At 46.6% G+C, this 14,528-nt stretch overlaps 1 protein-coding gene across 1 annotated transcript in view; it reads right to left on the bottom strand.

Annotated features, from left to right (window-relative positions):
• Positions 1-5,591, bottom strand: part of SH3BP5 (SH3 domain binding protein 5) — a 55,603-nt gene extending 50,012 nt beyond the window's left edge. The window contains exon 1 of the mRNA XM_079947384.1: positions 5,144-5,591. Within this exon, the coding sequence (XP_079803510.1) occupies positions 5,144-5,236 (93 nt within the window). The 5' untranslated portion in view covers positions 5,237-5,591. The remainder of the gene's footprint in view (positions 1-5,143) is intronic.
• Between the last annotated feature and the right edge of the window lie 8,937 nt (positions 5,592-14,528).

Here is a 14,528-nt window from a genome sequence, read left to right as displayed (position 1 = left end):
ACTAAAGTCTTCAAAAACCTCAAAAAAGGCTACCACACCGCGTGCTATGAGTTGCTCCTCGAAGTCAAGTCACAACTGCACCCCCTGAATGCACCCTGGGTATTAACGGTTTTAAGAAAAAGGAAACAAATTTGCAAGATGTTTTCGTCTTGCGAAGCAAGCCCATAGGGAAATTAGTCTTGCGAAGCAACTCAAAAAACGAAAAACTCTTTCATCTTGTGAGTTTTTCGTCTTACGAGGCATTTGTCTTGCGAGGTACCACTGTATTCATGTTTATCCCATTCCTTCTCCACAGAGCTCGGAGTGGCATACATGATTCTCCCTTTCCCCCCCCCCCAAAAAAATATCATTTTATTATCCTTACAACAACCCTGTGAGGTTGCTAAGACTTCACAGGCATGCCTGGCCCAAGGTTCACGGCTGTGTGGAGATTTGAACCCGGGTCTCTCCAGTAGGTCCAATATTTCGACCCAGGAATACTTAGTATTTATATGGGCTCTTAACAACGTTCCCCTGCTTTGCATACATTTGAGACAGCAGTCCTGACAAATGAGCTGCCAGATAAGATAGCAGTCTTCTTGTTTCTTTCGAAAGATTTTCAAGGATAAAAATGGTACATAAGGTAAAGGTAAAGGTACCCCTGCCCGTATGGGCCAGTCTTGACAGACTCTGGGGTTGTGCGCCCATCTCACTCAAGAGGCCGAGGGCCAGCGCTGTCCGGAGACACTTCCGGGTCACATGGCCAGCGTGACCTCGCTGCTCTGGCGAGCCAGAGCCGCACACGGAAACGCCGTTTACCTTCCCGCCAGTAAGCGGTCCCTATTTATCTACTTGCACCCGGGGGTGCTTTCGAACTGCTAGGTTGGCAGGCGCTGGGACCGAGCAGCAGGAGCGCACCCCCCCGCGGGGATTCGAACTGCTGACCTTTTGATCGGCAAGCCCTAGGCGCTGAGGCTTTTACCCACAGCGCCACCCGCGTCCCTGTACATAATAATGTCATATATAATGTCTGTGCTTTCAATTCGTACAGGTGGGAGACACTGCTGTCAAAGGCCTTGTGGGGAGAGATGGGGGGGAAGGAAGTGGGGATAATCAGTGGTAGAAACTAGGATAGAAAAGATTATGTGCGGTCCTACTTTGGAATCGGGCAGTGAGACCCTTCCCCCCCTGTGCTCTCAGTGCCAGCCATTTTATTATTGAGTCTCAGACGCCATACATGGCGACAAGCAGGGTAGATAAAAATCAATTATTCTTTTTTTGGGGGGAAATCAAAAAATCAGATTTTTTTTAATATAAATTGATTTTTTTTAAATTTAAATTTGATTTTTTTTTTTTTATTTAAATTGGATTTTTAAAATAAAATGCTTTTGGGGGAAAAATCTTCCTAAAGATAGTTTTCTATTTAAGTTACATTATAGTCCAAAGGCTATTATCAGGAAATAAGGATTTGTTTAAGTTTTTCATGTGTGCTAAAACTCAGTCGAAGGTTGTTGTTGTTTTTTAAAAAAACAAACTTGTTCAACCACATCAGTTAACAAACATGGATACACATGCTATGTTATTGTTTCAGTTAAATAAATTGTTTAAATTGTTATTAAGGAAATGGTGGTTTTTCTCCTTCCAATAAAGTACGGCAGAAAAGTTGTCCAAATATAAACAGTTAAACTATTAAACAACACAATAATTTCATAATTATCAGTCTATATGTATTTCTAATAGTACTACCCAAACAGCAGTTTTTGATACAACTGTAAAAACTACTCTGAAAATTTATTATTCCAAAAATGAAACCTTCATCTGGTTGTAAATATTACGATTATGCCAGCAAGAATAAGTCTTTCTGGGGAAAAAAAAGATTTAAATCATGATTTCAATCGATTTGATTTGATTTAAATCAAATCCACCCTGGCGACAAGACTTCTCAAAGCGCTCCCATTCTCTCAATCCCCAGTTGCAAAATGCGCCTAGCGCCTGGCTAATTTCAAACGCTGGGGATAATGGTCTTTCATTCTTTTGCATACCGTATGTGCAGAGTTTTTGTGCGATAGGTTCTTTATGTGTTTGTTTCTGTTGGCGGCAGGAGAGCCCAGAGCATGTTTGGTCCTCATTTTGCAGACAGCTCACCTCCTGGCATTTGAGCCAGGAGACATCTGAGCCAGGGACTTTCTGCCTCATGTATCAGCTTAACAACATGACATTTCAAACATCTGGCAGCATCTCTCTGACTGTCGGTATGCATGCATGGGAAAGGCACAAAGGCCATTTTAAACACACTTCGATCGGGTTTTGAGCTCAACTGGTGGCTATGTAGCAATGAAGACAGACAGCTGCATTCATTTCTCAAGTTACCTATTTAGCTAAAGACCCTTTCTGACTCTCCACCTATCATTTTGCTCCCCAACTGATTTGCTGAGACTGAGAATTTTTTAGAACTTTTTCATGTGTTAAAAATGAATGGAAATATCTCTTTGGTCCCTGCTGGCAGAGACAATACTGCTCAGCTACTCCTCTCTCCTAATGGGGACATCTGCAGAACCTGTCATAGGAGAGGGAGGGAAAGAAAACAGTTTCTCTGCTGGGATAGCTCAGTTGGTAGCACACAAGACTTTTAAGCTCAGGGCCGTGGGTTCAAACCCCACCTTGGATGAAAAACTGCTGCATTGCAGGGAATAAGACTAGACGACCTGTGTGGTCCCTTTCCAACTGTATAATTTTATGATGCCATGACCCCGTTCACCCCTGCAAAAACAACCGACAAGAGGAAGGAATTGTCGTTTTCATGGGCGTAGGGTTTTTTCTTGTCTCTACGGACAATACATGAAAACAGTGCACATAATAGTACAGTGGTACCTCTGGTTACATACTTAATTCGTTCCGGAGGTCTGTTCTTAACCTGAAACTGTTCTTAACCTGAAGCACCATTTTAGTTAATGGGGCCTCCTGCCGCCACCGGGCCGCCGGAGCACGATTTCTTTTCTCATCGTGAAACAAAGTTCTTAACCCGAGGTACTATTTCTGGGTTAGCGGAGTCGGGAACCTGAAGCATATGTAACCTGAAGCGTATGTAACCCGAGGTTCCACTATATCTTAATTTGGAGAATTTCAAAGCAGCTTGCTTGTTGGATGAGAAGAGACAAGGAACTGTCATTTCCTGTACTGCAGGTGCGTGGGACATTTAAAGCAGGGGACGCTATTTGTGAACCGGCACAGCAGAGAGGGGCAGTAACTGAAACTGAGAGCAGGATCTTCGTCAAAGCACTAATGCACTTCTGGTTGTAACCAGTTATCTCAGCGTCTAACTCTTAGCTGAAGCTAGTGTCCAAGCAAGATTGCACATTTGATTGACCCTGGTAAAACAGAGACCATTGGAGCTCGTGGTTTGCGAACAAGGTTGCAGTTGGTCAATTCTGTTGTTAATATCGGCCAGGAATGTGGTCAATGGTTTTAAAACTATAGGGAGCCAGTGTGGTGTGAAATGGTACATAATAGAGTGTTGGACTAGGTCCTGAGAGAGCGGGGTTCGAATCCATACACGGCCATGAAGCTCTTCGCCTGGCCTATCTGACAGGGTTGCTGTGTGGATGAAATGGGGAGGAGAACCATGTACATCACCTTGAGATCATTGGAAGATAAAGGTGGTACATAAATAAACAAACAACCAAAAACCACCTCCATTGTTCTGCCCGAACACTGAGGTCCAGCGCCGAGGGCCTTCTGGCGGTTCCCTCGCTGCGAGAAGTGAGGTTACAGGGAACCAGGCAGAGGGCCTTCTCGGTGGTGGCACCCGCCCTGTGGAACACCCTCCCAGCAGATGTCAAAGAGAAAAATAACTACCAAACTTTTAGAAGACACCTGAAGACAGCCCTGTTTAGGGAAGCTTTTAATGTTTAATAGTTCCAGTTACAGATAGGTAGCCGTGTTGGTCTGCCATAGTCAAAACAAAAAAAATTCCTTCCAGTAGCACCTTAAAGACCAACTAAGTTAGTTCTTGGTATGAGCTTTCGTGTGCATGCACACGATGGTATCTGAAGAAGTGTGCATGCACACGAAAGCTCATACCAAGAACTAACTTAGTTGGTCTTTAAGGTGCTACTGGAAGGAATGTTTAATAGGTTATTGTATCTTAGTGTTCTGTTGGAAGCCGCCCAGAGTGGCTGGGGAAACCCAGCCAGATGGGCGGGGTATAAATAATAAATTATTATTATTATAACAACAATATGGGGGGCACAAGGCTTAGTTCAGTGGCACAGCATCCGCTTGGCATTCAGAAGGCTCCAGGGTCGAAATCTAGCATCTCCCAGTGGGGCTGAACCCCGGACAGTGGCTGCCAGACAGTGTAGGAATACTGAGCCAGTATAAGCCAGCGCCTTTCTTTCTTGCAAGACGCCACCACGACCTTCAAAAGCGCTCTAGCGCAACCTGCTCCGGCCTGTGGCATCCCTGGGCGAGAGCCCCTCTCCACCCTTCTCCCTTCCTCTCCAGCGCTCGCCCGGAGCCAGATCCCTTGCCTTTGGCACGGCATCCTAAAAAAACAAACCCAAACCCAAGGGACCCGACCCACTGACAACGACCGAAGGCAGAGAGAGAGAGAGAGAGAGAGAGAGAGAGAGAGAGAGAGAGAGAGACCGCCACCAGAACAGGGTGTGGGTTTTTCTCGCCGCTGCTGCTTTTTAGAAACGGAGAAGAGGGAAGGCGAGGAGGAGAGGCGGCTCCTCTTTCCCCAAAAGCACCCTTTGCAAAATTGCGAAGGACCGATCGGCGGACCCCCTTGGCTTTGCCGCCTGCAGAAGGACCTTGGCAGAAACCTAATGAAGCACCCAAGGGTGGGGGGTGCGCATGGCGGCCAGCAACGCCCCCTCCCCCTTTTTCAGGAATTTACACGCGGCTTTTGCGGGGGGGGGGGAGTGGAGAGGAGAACCGGCTGGAGAGGCGCAAGCGAGCGCCACGCACGCACACTTTCCCAATCAAAGGCGCCCGGCCCTGCAACCTCCCCAAAATGCGCACGGCACGCCGATTTCCCCCCGTCGATGCGCCCACCATGTGCGCTCCCCGCGAAGGGGCGTGAGTGAGCGGTGGGAGGGGTGGGGGGCTAAATCGGATCCCCAAGAAAACGATCCCCAACCTCCTCCCTCCTGGCCATTACCTGGATCCTGGGATCCACTTCTTCCTCTTCTTCCGGCTGCTGCGGTAGCTGCTCGGCGTCCTCCGCCTTGGTCCTCCGGGTTGCAGGATCCATGTTGTTGGTGGCGACGTGGGTGGGTGGGGGAGCCTTCTGTGCCCTAGCAGGGAGGGTTTGGCTGATCCTTCTGAGCTGCAGCTGTTGTGGCTTTCTTTTTCCTTCCCTGCCGAGGGTCTTCGGTATCCTCCGGAGGAAGGAAAAGGGGAGTTTGCAGCAGCAGCAGCAGCAGCAGCCCCCCTCGCCGCCTGCGCTTTGCGCGCCTCGCTCGCCGCCAGCCGCCGCTCCGTTAGGCGGAGAGGAAAGGAAACGCGCCTCGCCCCCTGGTTTGCAGCATCAGCGGCTGCCGTCGCCAAGCGGCGCTCGCTGACACCCAGGCATGGTCCGCCTCCTTCCGACGCTGCTAAATCAGAGGCCCTGCTTTTTTAAAAAAGAAATCCATCATCCACTTTGCAGTCTCCCTCCCAGCTCAGCATTTCCTCTCCTTCTGTTATATTAAAAGGAAATAGGAACAGGTGTGGTGGTGGGGTTTGAAAATAGGCCAAGCTTCACCGAAGAGTCTTTGCTGCTTTTAATGTTCCTGGGATATTGTGTGTGTGTGTAATGTAATTTGCAGCAATCTACTAAGAAGATAAAGGCACGCACCTTAAACACCCCGTTATGGTGGATTTATTTCCAGGGAGAGGCACATCCATGACAATGGGGATGAAACACAAGTGGGAGACTTCTTGCAAGTGTTGCTTGCGCCCCAACACCTAGCTGTGGTGAATTTCCCTGTGAATGTCACCTTCGTTTCCCAATGCTTTTGCGTCACGTGCTGAAAAGTGTCACCAGGAATTTGCACAACGTCGTGTTGCCAAGGGACGCCCGCATTGTGTTAACAACCTGCCATAAGGGCTGGATCCATCATTCTGTTCTCACGGAGGCCAACTAGATGTTTCTGGGATGCCCGAAAGCAGTGCAGGGCCACAACTCTCACCCGTCCTGAGATTCCCAGCAACGCCAAGACATAATACTGTACTCCCTATGGTGGAAATACAACAGAGCCATTACTAGGAGCCGTTGATAGCCTCACCCTTCTTGAATTTATCTAATCCATTTTTTAAAGCCATACACATTCGTGGATCCCTGTCACTAAGGAACTATTTTCACGTTTCGCCCCGCAATAAAAAACAATGAAGAGCCTTGTGGCATCTTGAAGACTATTTTTTTAATGGCATATAAGCTTTAGTGACCTCAGATATGCAGATGACACAACCTTGATGGCAGAAAGTGAGGAGGAATTAAAGAACCTTTTAATGAGGGTGAAAGAGGAGAGCGCAAAATATGGGCTGAAGCTCAACATCAAAAAAACGAAGATCATGGCCACTGGTCCCATCACCTCCTGGCAAATAGAAGGGGAAGAAATGGAGGCAGTAAGAGATTTTACTTTCTTGGGCTCCATGATCACTGCAGATGGTGACAGCAGTCACGAAATTAAAAGTCACCTGCTTCTTGGGAGAAAAGCAATGACACCTAGATAGCATCTTAAAAAGCAGAGACATCACCTTGCCAACAAAGGTCCGTATAGTTAAAGCTATGGTTTTCCCAGTAGTGATGTATGGAAGTGAGAGCTGGACCATAAAGAAGGCTGATCACCGAAGAATGGATGCTTTTGAATTATGGTGCTGGAGGAGACTCTTGAGAGTCCCATGGACTGCAAGAAGATCCAACCTCTCCATTCTGAAGGAAATCAGCCCTGAGTGCTCACTGGAAGGACAGATCCTGAAGCTGAGGCTCCAATACTTTGGCCACCTCATGAGAAGAGAAGACTCTCTGGAAAAGACCCTGATGTTGGGAAAGATGGAGGGCACAAGGAGAAGGGGACGACAGAGGACGAGATGGTTGGATAGTGTTCTCGAAGTTACCAGTATGAGTTTGACCAAACTGCAGGAGGCAGTGGAAGACAGGAATGCCTGGCGTGCTCTGGTCCATGGGGTCACGAAGAGTCAGACACGACTAAACGACTGAACAACAACAACAACAAGCTTTAGTGTACTTCATGCATGAAGAGTTACCTTCAGTTGGCCGGCAAACATAATTACTTATTTCATAAAATTTATGTATGGTTTGATTGGGGGGAAAGCAAACCACAAAATGGTCATCATCTGTCTCATTTATACACTGTTTCAAAGGTGACTTACACAATACAAATGAATATAACACAGACATTAAAATCAGATACAAACAAAAATTCACATACTTATCCAAAATAGAGGAACAAGTACCACCCAGTCCTCTCTATCTATATTTACAAATAAGTCTAGCCTGGGAATTGGTGGTGGGAAACAATGAGTGGTCAGAGGGAGAAGACTGGGAAGAGGAAGTGTCGGAAGCTGAAAAAGCAACAGGGCTTAATGAGCAGGGAGAGTCTGTGGCAGATAGAAGTCCAGAAGCAGGAGAGTGGGAGGAAGGAGGTCAAGAGGCAGAGATGTGTCGGGCTGATGACATCATGGGTGTTTTCCCCTCCTGCTGTGACCAGCTCACCTCACCTCTGGTCTCCCAGAACCAGAAGAGGCCTGCAAAGGGCGGAGGAGAGGTTGGCTGCACGCAGGCAGTCTCCAATTGTTTGGGTAAAAGCCCTGGAGAGGAGGGCACTTAAAAGACTGGGAGGAGGTGGGGTCTTTCAGTCTTGGCAACTGGTTTTCATGGAGAGAGACCACCAGGAATGAGCAGCTCTGCTCATTAGGCCTGACACTCAACCAAGGTTGTGCTTTTGCTAATGAAGCGTTAATTCTGAACTGTGCGATTACCGACCAGCACACTTCTGTGACACAGCACCGCCCAGGCGGGCAATTTTCAGGGATGTTGGGGTTGTGGTCCAGCAATGTTTGGGAAGGCCACAGGTTCCCCTTGCCTGTACCATGGGGGAGAAATAAGCTGCGGGTTAAATCATTTGATGCTGCTTCTTAAACGCAAGCAGCGATTCAATGCAAGCTACTAAATGCCAGAAGTTTGGATTCATATTTCAGTGCATGACTGCTGGGAAGTTTTGAATGAAGAGTGGGAACATCGTGACCAGTTCAGAGCATGTTGAATCAGTGACCTCAAGGTCAGGCCAACGTACTGCCAAACCGCCTTTTTGGCTTACTCAGGGACACAGGTGTCTCCCCTGCCTTAGACAAACTCATCTTCAGTTCTGGCTGGCTGGACAGGATACATTGCAGGAAATTTCACTGTGTTTCCATCCGCTGGGCACAGCAGCTGACAGGATGCCTTCTAAACTCCTCCTCATCATCATACATTTAAAACACAGCTTCTTGCCAAAGAATCCCGGGAACTGTCCTTTGTTAAGGGGGCTGGGAATTGTAGCTCCGTGCAGGGCAAACTACAACTCCCGACATTCTTTTGAGGAAAGTGGTGTGCTTTTGCTGCATATACAGGCATACCTTGGAAGTCGAACGGAATCCGTTCCAGAAATCCGTTCGACTTTCAAAACGTTCAAAAACCAAATCGCGGCTTCTGATTGGCTGCAGGAACCTCCCGCAGCCAACTGGAAGCCACAGAAGGCCTGTCAGACATTCAGCTTCCAAAAATAGTTCGCAAGCCAGAACACTCATTTCCAGGTTTGCGGCGTTCGGGAGACAAAACGTTCAAGAACTAAGGTGTTTGAAAACCAAGGTATGACTGTAGGAAATTAATAATAATAATAATAATAATAATAATAATAATAATAATATCCTGCCCATCTGGCTGGGTTTCCTCAGCCACTCTGGGTGGCTCCCAATAGAATATTATTATTATTTCCAAATAATAATATCATCCGAAGGGTGATATAATCTGCTTAGATCTTGTTTATATGTTTATTTCTTTTTTGTAACTTTTATGGAATGTGGAAAAATCGTGGAAGGGAAATTTGGGCCGACTTTAGGAAAAAGGTTTAAGATTAAGCTAAAATTGGGTTTTTAAAATTAAATAGATATAAGGTTTTAAAAATAAATTGAGGAATGAAAAAGAAGAAAAGGAAAATAATAGCTTGATATAACAAAATTATTAAGTTAAGGTTGAGAAATAAGATAAGAACTTGTTGAGTGGATAGTAATGAAATTATAATACAGAAGGGGGAGGTGTGAGGAGGTCGAGGAAATAAGGTTTAAGAGAAAAAAAGGACTGAAATTATACTTGTATTTTGTTCGTGTATGTTTGTGTTTTTTTGTGTTCTAATGGAAACTTCAATAAATACCATTTAAAAAAAAAATAGAATATTATTATTATTAAAAATAATAAAAGTGATACAATATCGAACATTAAAAACTTCCCCAAAGAAGGGCTGCCTTCAGATGTCTTCTAAAAGTCAAATAGTTGTTTATGTCTTTGACATCTGATGGGAGGGCGTTCCACAGGACAGGCGCCACTACCGAAAAGGCCCTCTGCCTGGTTCCCTGTAAGCACACCTATTGCAGTGAGGTAACTGCCAAAAGGCCCTTAGTGCTGGAGCTCAGTGTCCGGGCAGAACGATGCGAGTGGAGATGTTCCTTCATGTATACTGGGCCGAGGCCAATTTAGGGCTTTACAGTTCAGCACCAACACTTTGAATTCTGCTCGAAAATGTACTGGGAGCCAATGTAGGTCTTTCAGGACCGGTGTTATGTGGTTACTGAATAGGATTGATTGCCAGCTGTTGAACTGGGCTGACCTCGGTCTCTGTCCCTTTAATCATCCTCTCCCTGCACCCTGCAATAAGCGGAACAGTCTCTGCTTAGCTCCTTGCACTGAGAAGTGGCAGCCGCACCATCAGGGCAGGACTTGGAGGCAGAGATCTAGGGACCTACTCAGCAGAACGGCTGAAAACCAAACACCACACCCTGAAAGAACACCAAGTCCAGAGTCTAAAATGACCCAAGCCATTTCTACATATCAAACCTCTGATCAGAAAATGGGAGCAAGCAAAGCCAGGCTTTTGTTGTTGTTGCTGCTGCTGCTGCTTCCGCTCCCCCCCCCTCCACTTGGTAATAATCTTGTGGTTTATTATCTTCCTCTTTCTTTGCTCATCCTAACCCTGAGCTTCCAGAAAGGCCCACAGCAGACCTCTCTCCCTTTGCAGCCAAGCTGCAGATGTGCACACCGCCGATTGTGAAGTCACAAGCTGCCCCAGAATGATGGTGGCTTCGGGTGCTAGGAAACAGCTGGATGGCTTCAGGGTGGCCGAAGCAGTGTGTGTGCAAGAAGCGCCTCCGCCGACCTTGGCAGCTCAGTCAAGGGCAAGCCTGGATGCTGGAGGAGCAGCTGCTGGAGCTGCTTTGTGCGTTTCAGTCGCCGCAGAGAGCGAAAGGCTCTGCCTGGGTGGTGTGGTTTTTAAAGGCCCCTCAACACACTCAGCATGTGTAAGATTAAACCCCGTTAGCCGGTGTGCCATTAATAGGCAGCAACGCAGTGAGCTAACCTTGATATGTCGCCACCGGCTCCCTCCTCAAATCGGCATTTAAATCCCACAGAGAAAGGAAAGCCAACAGCTAACGTTTGATCAGCGTTAGCTCTGAAACGAGTAGCTAGGGTTGTTGCAGACGGGGATGATAGCAGCAATCAGTGCTTTTTTTCTGGGGGGACGAATACCCCTAAACATTTGGTGAATATTTGTACTTTTGTCCATTTACTGTATTTATTTTCCCCAATTTGAACTATAAAATGGTGATTTTCTGGAGTCAAAATAAGAATATCCCTAAACATTTTTAAAGAAAAAAAGCACTGGCAGCAATAATCAAAATCTAATATGTGCCTATAGCAGTGTTAGAAATTAGCCAGGCGCCAGGCGCATTTTGCACCTGGCAATTGGCCACTTGCAACCAAGTGAAGATGCCTGGGAGCCAGGATAGTGCCAGACATCTCTACCATCTGGAGGTGCCTGCCTGGGAGCTGGACTGTTTTCACACACTATTTGCATGTCCTGTAGAATTTGATCAGTTATATTTTCTCTGCACAATCTGAATGAATTTCGGGAACCAAAATGCTTTTTTCTGTGCAGCCTTAATTGTTGCAACTTGGTCACAACCACGTTATTTTTTCATAAATATAAAACATCCATTTCACAGAAAGAACAATTATAACAGCAGGCAAAAATTCTTTTTCTTAATGGTGACATGGACCATTCAAAGCGGAAGAATATTCTTCAAAACTGTGAGCCGTTCCATCAAAATTCAGCATTCTGTGCCTACTGAACACAGCCCTCATGGGGCTGTTTCTGGGTTCTCCCCTTTAGAGCTCCTCCATCTATTTCTGTACTTCTGCAAATCTTGGGTTTCCCCCCAGCCTACTAATACCTTCCTCGTGCATATGCATGTATATGTGGTGCTGTTTTGACTACATAGGGACACTGCTAGGGCACAAGTCGATGGGCTCACAGGCCCTGAGCCCCGCTAAATGACAGGGCCAATATGGCTGGCAATTCCCAGAAAAGCAGTGCTGCCATAGAAGCGGGTTGAAGATCCAAACAGTAAGGTAAAGGTAAAGGGACCCCTGACTGTTAGGTCCAGTCGTGGCCGACTCTGGGGTTGCGGCGCTCATCTCGCTTTACTGGCCGAGGGAGCCAGCGTACAGCTTCTGGGTCATGTGGCCAGCATGACTAAGCCGCTTCTGGCGAACCAGAGCAGCGCACGGAAACGCCGTTTACCTTCCCACCAGAGCAGTACCTATTTATCTACTTGCACTTTGACGTGCTTTCGAACTGCTAGGTTGGCAGGAGCAGGGACCGAGCAACGGGAGCTCACCCTGTCGCAGGGATTCAAACTGCCAACCTTCCGATCAGCAACTCCTAGGCTCTGTGGTTTAACCCACAGCGCCACCCCACGTCCCTGCTTTTCCTTAGGACGTCCCAAATTTAATCGGAGAAAGCTTGGAGGGTGTGGAAATGTTCACGAGCAGTGTGTAAGCTGGTTTCCAGCTTTGCTTAACACCACATGGCACCAGAAGCACGCTGAAAACTGCTGCATCCAGTGTTTAACTTCTTCAGCACATTCCAAAACAATGTCGCTGTAGCTTATCTTTGCCCAGTAAGCCATTGACAGGCAGAACCGAAAACAAGGGATCATATACACTATCCTCCCCCCCCCCCCCCGCCAATAACAGGCTTCCCCGATAAAGCAGCTAAAGATTGCAAACAATGGAGACCGGTGGAAAAGTAAACAAGCCTGCAGCCTTTGGGACAAAATACTGCTGAACTAGGTGGTGTAGTTTAGTTCCAAATGCAAACCTAAAAAGCAGAGGTTGCCAACACACTGCTATATATTGTTGGACTCCAACATCCATCATCCCGACCACTGGCCATATTGGCTGGTGCAGATGAAAACTGTATTCCCAATAACATTTGTAGGCATTACACCAGCTACTCTCGACCTGCGGGACTGGGAGGTCTTTTCTCCATAGTCCAATGTAAGCAAACTGTAGAAAATAGCTGTTCCATTTGACTTGGTTTGGGCAGTACAGTCGTACCTCAGAAGTCAAACACCTTACAAGTCAAACATTTGGCTCATGGACGCCACCAACCCAGAAGTTTGCAAACGTTCTTTGGAACCCGAACATCTGACGGGGCTTCTGCGGCTTCCAATTGGCTGCAGGAGCTTCCTGAAGCCAATCAGAAGCCCTGTCTTGGTTTCCGAACCTTTTGGAAGTTGAACGGACTTCTGGAACAGATTCCATTTGACTTCCGAGGTACCACTGTAATCAGAAATAAGGAAATGTTGTACAGTGGTACCTCAGGTTAAGTACTTAATTCGTTCCGGAGGTCCGTACTTAACCTGAAACTGTTCTTAACCTAAAGCACCACTTTAGCTAATGGGGCCTCCCGCTGCTGCCGCGCTGCCGGAGCACAATTTCTCTTCTCATCCTGAAGCAAAGTTCTTAACCCAAGGTACCATTTCTGGGTTAGCGAAGTCTGTAACCTGAAGCGTATGTAACCTGAAGCGTATGTAACCCGAGGTACCACTGTACTAGGGACAGATTTGCCTGCAGAGTTGGGATGAGGACCTGCGGTTGTGTGCGGCCCTTGTCCCAATTTTATGCAGCCCTCAATATCATCTGGCTCTCAGCATATACTGGACCACACTTGAGTTCTGGACTGGGCCTCTGGAATTTGCTTCCTCGTCCACTGTGCGTTTGCATGCACAGGTGAGATAATGGGTGGGATGGTGCAGGCTGCAAATTCTGCCTGCTGTCAGCTGCGCTAAACAAACCTTTTGTAGGGGAAAGCGTCCCTTACCCTTGCTGGGAGATACAGGTTACAGCTTCATGGGCAGGAAAAAGGGGAGGGTGGTTGTTGGCATGCAGAAACCAAACTGGTAATGTACATTGGTCAAAGGCAGGCATAGGCAAACTCAGCCCTCCAGATATTTTGGGACTACAACTCCCATCATCCCTAGCTAACAGGACCAGTGGTCAGGGATGCTGGGAATTATAGTCTCAAAACATCTGGAGGGCCGAGTTTGCCTATGCCTGGTCAAAGGCATCCCCATTCCACCCTTCTGGTGTGAACAGTATCCTGCAAATGGCGACTCAAAATGCAGTGGGAGGGAATGATCTCACAGTGTTTTAAGCAGCTAACGTGCACATCGTTGAAACTGATATGCGTGTTCATTTCAAGTTTCCAACGAGTAGGATGGGAATGACTTCAGGGCCAGGTATCTGAGCCCCAATAAGATCAGAAAAACTACTGGAGATGCTGGAAATGTAAAGAAAAAGAAGGTACCTTCTACCATATGTGGTGGAAGTATAAGGTAATAAAAGCCTTCCAGGAAATGATATATAATGAATTGAAAAAAATGTTTAAAATAACTTTTGTTAAAAAACAGAAGCCTTTTTATTAGGAATTGTAGGTACCGATATTCCAAAGGATCAGAGAAGACTTTTTATGTATGCGACAACAGCCGCACAGATGCTACTACCCAGAGATGGAAAGAAGACAAAGTCCCTACCAGAGAGGAATGGCAAACTAAGCTGTTGGAGTACTCCAAAATGCCAAAACTGACCGGAAAGTTCAAGAACCAAGAAGACCCAAACTTCAATAAAGAATGGGGGGGGGGGGGATATAATTTATTTAGGAGACTACTGTAAGCAGATGAAAACATTGGCAGGATTGCAATAGCACTTGCAAGGTAGCAAATATTATGGACAACATGGAGAGATATAAAATATGGGCTACGAATTAATATGCAGTTGAAAAGGGTAACAATAGGGCCCATGGAGAGGATGGTGGGAAGTTCAGAGATTTGGAGAAATCTCTAAATATGGATATGTACCGTATTTTTCACTCTGTAAGACGCACCTAGTTTTTGGAGAAGGAAAACAAGAAAAAATATATTCTGAATCTCAGAAGCCAGAACAG

This window comes from Podarcis cretensis, assembly GCF_951804945.1.
Source record: "Podarcis cretensis genome assembly, chromosome: 12".
Lineage (NCBI taxonomy): Eukaryota > Metazoa > Chordata > Lepidosauria > Squamata > Lacertidae > Podarcis > Podarcis cretensis.
Note: the sequence above shows the minus strand (reverse complement) of the source record. Positions and strands in the feature narration are given on the sequence as shown.